Genomic DNA, 12,391 nt, shown 5'->3' on the forward strand with positions numbered 1-12,391 from the left:
ATGTGTGTGCATATGTGTGTGTGTGATGTGTGTGTGTATTTCCGTCTGGGGTGTGTGGGCATGCGTGCATGCCACTGTGTGGATTGCCTGTGTGCACGTGTGGAGACCTGAAGCTGATGGCTTGTGTCTTTTACTGCTCTTCTCTTTGCTGACATCGTCTCTCGCTTGAAGCCACAGCAAGGCACCTGCTAGATGGTCTAGCCAGCTTGACCTAGGCACCCCCTCTCTGCCGCACCTGCCCAGCTTTTGTGTACACTCATGGCTTCCAAACCCTGGTCCTGAGGCAGGTTTGACAAGCCTTTACCCAGTGAGCCATTTCAGTCTCACCTCTGAGTGCTGGGGTCACAGGCGTGTACCACACCTGCTGTGTGTGCTGCTGGGATGGGAGAGCCTCATATACACTGGGCAAGCTTTTCCCTAACTGCTATATCCCCAGCCCTCTTTGTGACTTTTCCCTCTGCCTCCAGATTTAACCATCCTTCTGTTGTGGCTTCTTATCAGGGACATCCACCACATCTTCCTCTGTTACTCAGCCCAGACCTGGTGGTTGGGTTCAGAGCAGTTCTGATGGCTGTGTCTCCTGCTGTAAGGAGGCAGTAGGCAGGGCAGCCTGAGGCATACTGGATGAAAAGGAGACACGTGGAGGCACTTGTCACACACTGGCTCTTCCTCTTCTTGCTCAGTCCCCAGGCAGGAGTAGAACATTTTATCACACCAACACAAAACCCGATATCCATCGGCAGTCACTGCCTTCAACTCCCCTTCCTGACACCCTGGGCAGCGATCTGCTTCCAGTGTCGCAGGAGTGTCATGTGATCTGTGTAATTCACAGGACCCTAGTCTTCCCTGCACCCTGAGGTCCTCCCTCCCTTTCCTCAATATCCCTACTCCCTGGCAGATGTATCAGATCAGAGTTTGAAGTTCATGGAGGCTGGTGTCAATGTATCCGATCAGAGTGTGAAGTCCATCGAGGCTGGTGTCAATGTATCCGATCAGAGTGTGAAGTCCATCGAGGATGGTGTCAATGTATCCGAATAGAGTGTGAAGGCTTCTCTGACTGAGGAGATGTTTATCTGAGAGGCCTGAATAAGAAGGGCCGCCATCATCAGAGAGAAAGAGCAACAGCTGAGGATGCATCTGGCTCCTTGGGTGAGAACCAAGCTCTGCTTCCACAGTCATGGCAGGTCTTGGGGTCTGACAGGCTAGGTCCCCCCACTTAACTGGATTGTGGCCTCGAGTGGATTACTTAAGCTTTCTGAGTACCTATTTCCCTGCGGTCTACGGGAAAGTACCCAGTGGTTATCACAAAGCAACTTTAAAGAATGGGGTGTGAACTATGTGTTCCAGGGTGAATCTGGAATGGGGTATGGTAACTTAAGGGCACTTAGCAGAGTTGTCCCCACAGATGCTGGAAGGTGGGGAGAGCCTCAGATGGCCCCAGGGTCTCTATGGCCAAGGTCACTGAGCGGAGGTATACAAGAGGCCTAAGTCACGGATCCCAGGACTGGAAGGGTCACCAGAGGAAGTGGGGTTCTCCCCATCCCATACCTGATGCCCTTCCTTGCATCTACCACACCACACCCACATTTTTATTCCAGAAGCTTCTTGCATGAGGGTCTTCCTGGCTTCTTGAAGAGGGGACTAATTAAACCTGAATTGACACAGCACTAATTAGCTTCTTAATTACACGGAACCACATGATTAGAAGCACAGCAGACACTAATTGTTCATTAGAAAGCTGCCCTTCCCCCTCCCCTTTCCCAGGCCCTCTGCCCACTGACAACAGTAGCCCACCCCAGCCTAGCCCCACCCCAGAGGATACCTGGGAATAACTCACTGTCCCAGTCTGGATCCAGGTGCCCTCTACCACAGCAAATACATGTGCCCCCCAGTTGATGGTGGGGTGGACATTCAGGGGGGCGTTTTTATTATTAGGGTTATTTTTGCTTCTGAGATGGATTCTCATGTAGCCCAGGCTGACCTCAAGGTCTCATGTAGCCAAGGATAACCTTGAACTCCTGATACTCCTACCTCTACCTCCCAAATTCTAGCTCCACAGGTATGGCCCACCATTCCCCGTTTATTTGGTGCTGGGGATCGAACCTAGGACTTCAGGACCTCATGCATGCAACAGAACCACATCCACAGCCAACTTTTGTTTTTGTTTTGTTTTGTTTTTTTAATTTTTGTTTTGTTTTTGAAGTGGAGTTTCTCTGTGAAACCCTGGCTGTCCTAGAACTCCATCTCGGTAGACCATGATGGTCTTGAACTCAGAGAGATCCACCTGGCCCAGTCACAGGGTGCTGGGGTGAAAGGCGTGTGCCACCATGCCAGACATTTTTTTAAGAGACAAAATTTCATGTCTGTCAGGTTGATAGCCCAGAATGAACGTGAATTTCTGCTCTTTCTGCCTTTTCCTCAAGAGTTGGAATTACAGATGAGTTCCGCCATCCCTGCTTCCATTCATAGATTTTTGTTGTTGTTGTTGTTGTTGTTGTGTGTGTGTATGTGTGTGTTTAACTTCAAGGTGATGCAAAAGAAATCATATGCAGTAAAAAAAACCAGACTTATAGCATTGACATCTGACCTCTCCCTGAACTAGTAACTCAAAGATCGGTACTCAAAGTTTGGTGTGGTAGTCTAGCCTTTAATCCTAGCACTCAGGAGGTCAAGGCAGGGGAATGTATGAGTTTGAGGGTAGCCTGGTCTACATACTGAGCTCTGGAACAGCCAAGGCTACATAGAGAGAGACCCTGTCTCAAAAAACCGTAACAACAACAACAGGAAGGAAAAGAAAAATGAAACAAAAAAGAGGAAGAAAACAATCAGTACCCACCTATGCTGGCCAGTTTTTATGTCAACTGGACACAGGGAGGATCATCTGGGACGAGGGAGCCTCACCTGAGAGCATCCAGCTGCCATTTGGCCTATGGGCAAGTGTGTGGGGCATTTTCCTGACTAATAAGTGATGTGGGAGGGCACAGCCCACATTGCACGGTGCCACCCCTGGACAGGCGGTCCTGGATAGTACAAAAATTCAGCTGGGCATGCTGGTGTACTTGGGAGGCAAAGGCGGGTGGCTCTCTGTGAGTTCAAGGCCAGCCTGGTCTATGTAATGAGTTCTAAGGCAGCCAACCAGGACAACACAGAGAGACCTTGCTGAAAAAAAGAGAGAGAGAGAGAGAGAGAGAGAGAGAGAGAGAGAGAGAGAAAGGAAAGGAGAAAGAAAGGAAGGAAGAGAGAGAGAAAGAAAGGAAGGAAGGAAGGAAGGAAGGAAGGAATGAAAAGAAAGAAAACAGGCAGGCAGGGAGGGAGGGAGGAAGAGAGGGAGAAAAAAGGAAGAAAGAAAAGTTAGCTGAGCTGTATGTGGAACAAGCCTCCATGGCCTCCGCATCAGCTCCTGCCTCCAGGTTCCTGCCCTGCTTGCATTCCTGTCCTGATTCCTTCCATGATGAACTCTGAGCATTCTCTGGGATATTTCTCCAAGATATCACCTCCTCCTTCTGAGACTCAGCCCCCAGATTTGTGGCCTCTTTGGGCCTGCTTAGATTCTTGGATGTGCCCACAGGACCCTAAATTGCCCTGCTCATGGCATGATAGCAGGAATACTATTGGCCCTGCATATAGAATGGGTGGCCCTCCATCTTGCCTCCCCCAAACACTCTCAACTGCCCCCCCATTGCTCTGGTGTGACCACCCACCTGGGTCCAGGTCACAGCTGAGTAGCACAGGAGGGTGCTGGTTCACAGACAAGCTGGTTATAGATGATCCCAAACCTCCTTCTTCCTTGAGGACCTCCCTGACCACGCAGCCTTACGAGGGCGCCCCAGCTCTGCCTTCACATCTTGGAGAGCACCCTTTGCCAGGACACAAACCTCTCCACACACTTACTGGGGTTGTGCCAGGTACCATGTGTGTTGTACCTATAAACTCATAAACCCTGTCTACACCCAGATGCCCTTATCACCCATTTTACAGACAAGAAAAACTGAGGCATGAATATCTGAATGACTGCACATTTTGATAGTGCTAGACAGAGATCCAGGCAGTCGGAATGAGTCCATGCTTTCTTTTTTTTCTTTTATTTTTTGGGACTGAACCCAGGGCCTTGCGCTTGCTAGGCAAGCGCTCTACCACTGAGCTAAATCCCCAACCCCGAGTCCATGCTTTCAACCATCATGTTAGACCCTGTGAGGGGCAGGATACCCGCAGGACAAGAGCCTGTGAACTTTGTGAAGTCTCCCATTTTATTGGCAGATCCTCTTTTCTTGTTTGCTTTTTAAAAATGATTTATGTAATTTATGTGCATGGTTGTTTTGCCTACATATGCATAACCCGTGTGCCTGGTGCCCACCAAGGTCAGAAGATGATATCTGATCCCCTGGAAATGGAGTTACGGATGGGTGCAGCCACCCCATGGATGCTAGGAGCTGAGCCTGGGTTAAGAGTATGGACTATATTCTTGTAGAGAACCAGAGTTCAGTTCCCAGCACCACATCTGGTCATTCATAACTTCCTGTAACTCCAGCTCCAGGAGATCCAGCGCCCCCTTCTGGACCTGCACTCACGTGTGGACACATACACGCATGCAGAATCACAATTTTCAAGTGTAGCATCGAGGGTCTGGAAAAACGAGTCGGTGAAAGGCTTGGGTGCTCTTCCATAGAACGCAAGTTCAATTCCCAGCACCTACGTGGCTGCTCACAACCATCTGTGACTCCAGTTCCAGGAGACCCGACGCCTTCTGCTGACCTCCCTGGGCACAGGACATGTATAACGCAGGTGGATGTCCAGGCAAAGCGTGCAGACATAGAAAATAAAATAAATAAACCCATAAAGAAATATACTGTGTCTGAAAGAGAGGGGGGAGGGAGAGAAAGGAAAGAGATATGAGGAGAGGGGGAGAGTTACTTGGGAAGATGAACGCTCCTGGATGCAAAACACAGTAGGTGCTCAGTGCGCACACTATCTGAGAAGGCAATTTTGTGTGGGTTTGCAATTGCCTATGCACGGACATTTATGTGCTCAGAGGCAGTGTAACGGGCAAAGCTATGTGCATGGCTCCTTGTGCAGGGCACAATGGGAATGTGCCCAGGCTCTGGGGACCAACACTCAAGGCTAAGCAGTGTCCAATGGCATGACTGTGGGCTCTGACACAGCATGTGTTAGACAGAGGCTGTCCCTAAGACCCTCATTCTAGGTGGTGCTGGAGTTGAGGCGGCCTGGCTGGGCGCAGGGGGTATCCCTGGCTGTCAGTCCCATGGTGGGTAGGGGGCGTCCCCGCCCAGTAGTGATTGAGCCTCTGCTCTCCCACCAGGCCTGCCAAAATAGAGCAAGACAGGGTGTAATTACCAGCACTTACCGTGGCCATTACCCCCCTAGCTGCTGCGTGTGACACACGACCCGTCAGCTCAGCATTTGCACCATTAAGGGGCCTCATTAGCATCCCGGCTCTGAAGCAAAATTACCCTCACTGCTCACTTCAAGATGTCATCAATTTTAATTTAGGGCCCAAAGATAGTACAATGGGAAGGCTCTCCCTGGCCTGCCGCACACCGCACACCAAGCGAGCCAGAGGGGGAGGGGTTGTGGGGGAGCCAGGCCATGGAGGGCATTGAGGGAGAGGGACAGAAGCAGGCAGAAGAAAGGACAGAGTCAAGGAAAAAGTCCGTCTCCCCCAACAAAGAACTCACCTCATCTAGAGCTTCCATTGGTGCTCCCTTAAAAGAGACGGGGGTGGGGCAGTGACCCTCCCAGGATGTCAAGAAAGTTAAGAGCGAAGTTTAGCTCTCCCTTCTTCCCATCTCAATTCCTACAGCAGCCTGAATAGCTATCTATTGCAATCTCCATCACGAAGCAAGCTGAGGCAGAGCTCACCATGAAGTGCAGGTCTCATTGGCTTTGCTGTTTCTGGCCTTCCACCTAGATGCATGTGGCCCAGTGGAACAAACAGTCTTAGTCAACACATCTGGGACATGGGTTGGCAGAGGCAGCCATACCCGGCCTCGTGCCAAGCCCCATTGGCAGGGGCCCTCACTTGGTCTGCACATTCAGACCTCTCTGCACAACTGGTGTCCATACTTGGAGTGTTCCCTTCCTCCTCCTGCAGGGGGAGCACTCCTGTCAGCCTGGTCCCTGGAGACTCAGCTCACTGTCGCCACTCACCTGTCTCTCCCTCACCCCCTCCCAACACACACACACCACACCACACCACACACACACACACACACCCGTGGGATGTAGTTCACAGAGTCAGTCTAGCCCTCTATCCAAGGATATCCAGCTAGGGTCAGCACCCAGTGACTGCTCAGCAGTTCCCTGGTGATGCCCCTCTAGCCGCAGACTCCCATTCTCCACTGCTCTGGGAAGACTAACTGGGGCTCCAGAATGACTGTCAGCCTTTCTCCCAAGGTACAAAATGATGTTCTATGAAGGTTTGTTCAAAGACTGTATGACAAATGTGGCCATGCTCCGGTCTCCCCACGACAGAAAATTTAGCTTCTTTTCACCAGCCCTGCAGCCACATGGGCACGCTCCACACCCCATAATAGTTTCCTGACAGGAAGATCAAATGCCACACTGGCACTTCCCTAATGGAGGGTTGGTTGTCCAGACTGCTCGGCTTAAAGGATGGATGGGGGGCGGGGGGGGCGGATGGTGTTTCCGACCAGCTCTGCCCAGCTGTCCTCAGCCAGCATGCTCACTTAAGATCTCATAGTCCATGGGCCTCAGTTTCCCTAAGTGTAAGGGAGAGTCCTCTAAGTCACTGTGGTATGGGGCTTGGTACCAAGAGCAGGGAGCAGGCTGGGAGCGTGGGCTGAGGAGCAGGACAGAGCCAATTACCACACCTGCAGGAGCCCCGGTGAGCATTCTGCCTCCTCCCAGCCCCCACCTGGCTGGCTGAGAGGACAGTGGAGGGCCCCAGTCGCCAAGCCCGTGACAGGGTCCTCACAGCAACCAGCTCACACAAGACAGATCGTTGCCTTAATCACTCTGGAAAAGAACCCCAAGCCGATATAATATTATAATTAATTAATTCACTAAAAAGGTATTAAATTTCTCTCCCCCCTGTGGATATCATCTGAATTCATTGACCTTTAGAAAAATCACCCTCTAATTGTAACCAGGTCCAAAAGCATTTGCGGCCCATCCCTTTTACATTAATAATATCTTCCAGGACCTGGCTCTGGCTGCTTAAATATTGTATAAATTCCACTGCCCCTTTCAGAAAAGGCAGCAAAGAAGAGATGAGCCCAGAGGAGAGCAGAAGGGAACAGGACCATGGGTCTGACGCCCTGGAAGCCAGAGGGCATTAAGGGGGCTCTTTCCAGCTGGCCAGAGGGCTCAGAGGGCCGAGGAGAGACAGGCCTTGGGTGGGGGAGGGGACAGGTGTTCCTGAAGTTAGGGATACAAGTGTGTCTATGTGCAGGCCACAGAGTCTCACACCCCCAGCTTGTTAAAAGCTACAAAGTAGCAAGTGAGGAATCCAGCTGACAAAGAGGACAAGGGGTGGGGATGCCAAGTAGGACATCCTGAGGTCGCAGTGTCCCTGTAGGTCACAGGTAGCCACTCTTGGAAATCCAGAATTGGCAACTGGGGAAGCTGGTGTGGACAGAGAGACAGACAGACAGTCACAGGAACTTGGGGTCAAGGGCGTGGGGTGTTATGTGTAAGCCCAGTTCTGCCCACTCAGCTCCTTCCTGGGGTCCTCCCACATGGGACCCAAGGAAGCTATGACTGCTAGGACCTCATCCCCTGCACCCCAATAGTTTGTCCCCACTCTAAAGGGGACTCCCTCACTGGAAGGAAAGGGTCAGAGGGGCCATCTCTGATTCACAGCACACTTTGCAGTCAGTCGTGATGAGATTCTCCCCTGCAGAAGTCCTGTCTGGAAAGGATACCCACCATTTAAGGGGGAAGAACACAGTCCCCTTATTTAAGTGGCTGTCATAACCCCCAGCCTGACTCCCTTGCCACCACAGGCCAGGGTCTAGCCAGCCAGTCTCAGATACACTTTTCTTGATGCCTTGAACTGCTGGAGGCAGCACCTGGGTTGGGTTTAGTCCCAGAGGTGGCCATCAGCCGCCGCAGGCAGGATAGAAGTCACCCAGGCTGTGTGAACTAACCAGTCTTGAGACTGGCTCCCCGGACTGCTGTTGCCTAGGTGAGTGCGCCCTCGTGTGGACAGAACCCTACTCACACCCTGGTCTTGACCCAGTGCCCAGGCAGCAAGCAGGCTGCGAACTAAAGGAATTCCAGACCTTGGTGACAGGTAGCTCTGGGTGGTCTTGAGGGTTTATATGAGGAAGTAGAAGGCAGTTTTCCACCTCAGTCCCAAGGACGATAGAAATGTCAGATCCATCAACACCTGAAGTGCTGGCCCCAGGCCACACGAACCCCAAATTCTGGTCTCCAGTTGACCTCAGCCAGAGTTCGGGGTTTAGCCCATGGGTCTCATGAGGGTAAGTCCCAGGCAATGGAGTAGGACCCCGAACTGGAAGGAGATATGCCCAGGCTAACTCAGGCTCTCCAAGGTCATCCACAGCGGCATCCGACCTTGAGACTAACCCTTCAGCTCTGCTAGCCTCGCGCCGTCTCCACCACACCGTTTGACTGCCTTTCTTTGAACATTAAGTGCTCCAATGTTGATTTGATTCTTGTTCTTCGAAAAGGAGAGAAATTTTTAAATTCTTTTTAATTGGCTCCTTTGACCTTTTAGGGTCCTTAGAGGGAGAAGTCATTTTGGTCCCTGGCAAAAAAGGCCTTGAAAATTGGGGAACTAAGCAAAACCTACAGAGACCCTGCCCTGGTTACCTCCCCATCCAGGGAAAGGGTCTAGCACCCCAGAACCTAGAGCAAAGTGCTCCCTGAACCCCACTAGCGAATAGTGCCAGACGGGAAAGGAGGTGAACCCTAAGCTTTGACTTCCAGCCAGGGTCCTGTGCTCTCATCTGTTCCAAAACTGGTTCAAACGGGTCCATTTCCCAGAGCCATTAAGGGATACAGCCTAGTCTCCAGCTGGACTGTAGCTACCCACACAGGGAAGAATGTCGAGGGCCTCACTAGAACACGGGCCAGCCGGAGCAACATACCCTAGGGAAGCCACCCGCTGAGGGCGGATCTGCCCACACCCACCACCATAGCTGTTCAGACCACAGCTGGAGGCCTGCGACCAGACCAGCATGGCTGCAGCGCCACCATGTGGCCACAGTGAGGCAATGCCCCCAGCCCCACGCTGTCAAAGTTGTTTCTTTGGCCTGGGAATCCAGAACCTCCTCCAGATCCTTCATGGAGCACTTGATCCAGGAAGGGCTCCACTGGGCTGATTCCCCTCCTGTTGTGGGCTGAGGACGCACCGCAGAACCAGGACAACATACTACAAAGCACAGTGTTTACTAAAGGCACAAAGTGGGAGGTCTGGGGGTGGGGGTGCTCACCACCCTGAACCCAGACTCCTCTTCTGGCCACCCCACCCTCATACCACCAGGGGAGAGCTGTTAGCACCAAATGGGGGTGGGTGCCCACTTGTGGGGAAATTCAGGCTGGGGGGACAGGCTGGGTGCCATCTAGTCCCAGGAAGGCAGGCCTGGGCACCCCCAGACCAGCTGCTGCCTCAGAGGTACTTGTACCCCCTTCTCCAAAATGTCCTTCGTGGGAAAGCCCAGGCTCAGAAGAGAGGGGCTCCCCAGCAGGGTTTCTTCTTATTTCTCTTCTGCCTCACCCCTGTCCTTCCCCATCATAGGACTGCCGCCAGAGGAGGGGGCCCGAAGCCGAGGGGAGAGCTTCTCCAGCCCCGTCGGCTGCCAGGCAGGCACTAAGTCCAAACAGGGGTGGGGGAGCAACCGAGGGGAAGGAGAGAGGCAGGGTAGGCCGCTACTTCACACCAAGTGCAGCCTGAAGGATGGGAGGGCTCTGCCCAGTCCTCCCAGCTCCCAGGCAGCCCTGCTCCTTGGCACGGGGGCAGCCAGGGTCACAGAACGTCGCCCTCCTCCATGCTGAAGCTGCTTCGCCGGCTGCTAGCCTTGGAGGCCTCAGGAGACATGGTAGAAAAGAGGGGATCAGAGGCCAGGGGGAGCAAGGAGTCATCTAGGAGCATTAAGTCCAGATCCTTCTTGGACAGGTTGGGGAAAGGGGAGCCATGCTCTGTCCCCAGGGGATCAGGGTAGCCTGCGGGCCCCTCATCGCCCCCACCCCCAAAGCTCAGGCCATGGCTGAAGTCCAGGTGATGGAACGGAGACTGTGGCTGGGCGGCTGAGGGCAGCGGGGCCTGGGGTGGGAGAGCCGGCATGGGCTCAGGGTCAGGGACCTCGGACCCCAGCATCAGGGTCTCCCCTGGGTTATCTTCACTGGGCAGCTCTTGCTTCACCACCTGTTGGGCCAGCTCGGCCATATTCACACCGGACGGTGAGGTGGTGGGAAGACCGTGCACACGTGCCTGCATCTCCAGCTCCTGTTTGGGTTGGATGCAATGATGAGATATACACATGATACCAGCCCCAGGCTAGCCCTCCATACACATAATGGCAGCACAGGCTAGCCCTCCCGGTAACCCACCGCACCACTCGCCCTCCCTATCTCCTGTGACAATATCTCAGCTGGAGGAACAGAAAGCAGCGTGAGTCTAGAGCAAGAGCTCTCCAGGCTGCAAGTTAGAGCTGGTCAGCGGCTTGCGGAGTTGCCACAGCACACCTTGGCCAGCGCTCGCTCCCCCCCCCCCCTCTCTCTCTCAAATTTTTAGATTGAGCTGGGCAGTGGCGGCGGGAATGGAAATGGTCAAAATGCATTGCGTGAATTAAGGGTGAGCTCTCATCCGCCAAAGTTCAGTTTTCCTAGGTGGAGAAGTGACTTCTATCACCCACCATGAGCAATTCAGGTTTAAAACCTGTGGTCCTAGCATACTGTGTTTACGGTAGTGGTCTCTACCCCTTTAACAACATCCACCTCCCAAAATGTTTACATTACAATTCATAAGTGTAGTAAAACTAATTATGAAGTAGCAATGAAAATAATTTTATGGCTGGGGGTCACCACAATACGAGGGACTGTATTAAAGGGTCACAGCATTAGGACGTTCGAGAACCACCGGTGAAGAGGAACGGCCTTGGGTGGTCCTCATACAGCCAGGAAGTGGAATTGCAGCTCTGGAAGGTCCCTGACCCGCTCAGGCCTTAGTTCTTAAGCCTGCCCAGCGATTCCCAGTGCTGCTTCCCAGACTCCCAGGGCGGGGGAGTTAGTCCTGCGTCCCTCAGGTTAGGCACAGTGTGCAGCATTGTCCAAGGATATGTGAAGAGAGCCAGGCACGGTGGCACTGGCCTGTAATCCCAGCACCTGGGAGGCGGAGGCAGGAGACCTGGCATTTCCAGCACTGTCTGCTCTACAGAGAAAAATCCTGCCTCTCTCTTTTTTTTTTTTTTTCCGGAGCTGGGGACCGAACCCAGGACCTTGCGCTTGCTAGGCAAGCGCTCTACCACTGAGCTAAATCCCCAACCCCAAAATCCTGCCTCTCAATAACAATTTTTTTTTTAAACGTGGGCCAACACATGGCTATATGATTTTAAGAGTTAGACCTCCTGGGTATGGGAGGCAGAGGCAGGGGAATCTCTGTGAGTCTGAGGCCAGTCTGGTCTACAGAGCTAATTCTAGGACAGCCAGGGCTACATAGGGAAACCCTGTCTTTGAATAAGAGAGTGAGACAGAGACAGAAGACAGAGACAGTGTGTGTGTGTGTGTGTGTGTGCGTGTGTGCGTGTGTGTGTGTGTGTGCGAACACACACATGTGATGGACCTGTCTGACCCCCAGTGTGGAAGGCAAAATGAGGGTTTCACAGAAGGGAACCTGCTGCTATTTGCTGCTTGAAGGAACTGGGGCTCATTTTCATTCCATGCTGACTGATAAAGCTTCCCTCCCTGTGGGCAGCATTTCCAGATCTGCTGCTGTTTGCTCCCTGCCCCGGGCCTGGCCGCTCAGTCAGTGAGGGCTGCCCTTGGAGTGCAAAGTCCCCGTCAGACCTGGATGCGAAGCCAGAGCTGCTTGTTGGTCATCTCCAGGCGCCGAGAGTGGCTCTCCAGCTCCCGGGACTTCTGCAGGTCTTTCTGCATCCTCCGGATGTAATCCACAGAGGCCTTCAGGATGGTGCCCTTGTTCCAGCGCACGTCCCTGCAGCCACAGCCAGATGGGGTGAGAGGGCGAACCCAGAGGCCTGGCCAGGGCCTCTGACCCTAGGCTTGGTTCAGAGTCCCAGCTGCCCCGACCCTTGCTCATACCCAGCCTCATACAAATGTCCACAGAAACGTCCAGGTCCTCACTAATCCTTGGGCTCAAGCAATCTGTCCACCCCGTGCCCATCTTCCTGTCTTCAGCTCTCCTGGCCAGCATCTCCTCCCCTTCAGT

The 12,391-nt window shown here is 53.0% G+C and overlaps 1 protein-coding gene across 2 annotated transcripts in view; it reads right to left on the reverse strand.

Moving 5' to 3' along the window:
* Positions 1-9,374: 9,374 nt before the first annotated feature.
* The window catches only part of Tfeb (transcription factor EB), a 55,820-nt gene continuing 52,803 nt past the window's right edge, over positions 9,375-12,391 (reverse strand). For both annotated transcript variants that reach the window (XM_032900562.1, XM_032900561.1), the window contains 2 exons: positions 12,010-12,157; positions 9,375-10,450 (listed from right to left, as the gene is read on the reverse strand). In XM_032900562.1, coding sequence (XP_032756453.1) covers positions 9,971-10,450; positions 12,010-12,157 — 628 coding nt within the window. In that variant the 3' untranslated portion in view covers positions 9,375-9,970. The remainder of the gene's footprint in view (positions 10,451-12,009; positions 12,158-12,391) is intronic.

The sequence above is a fragment of the Rattus rattus genome, chromosome 4, assembly GCF_011064425.1.
Source record: "Rattus rattus isolate New Zealand chromosome 4, Rrattus_CSIRO_v1, whole genome shotgun sequence".
In the NCBI taxonomy this organism is placed as follows: Eukaryota; Metazoa; Chordata; class Mammalia; order Rodentia; family Muridae; genus Rattus; species Rattus rattus.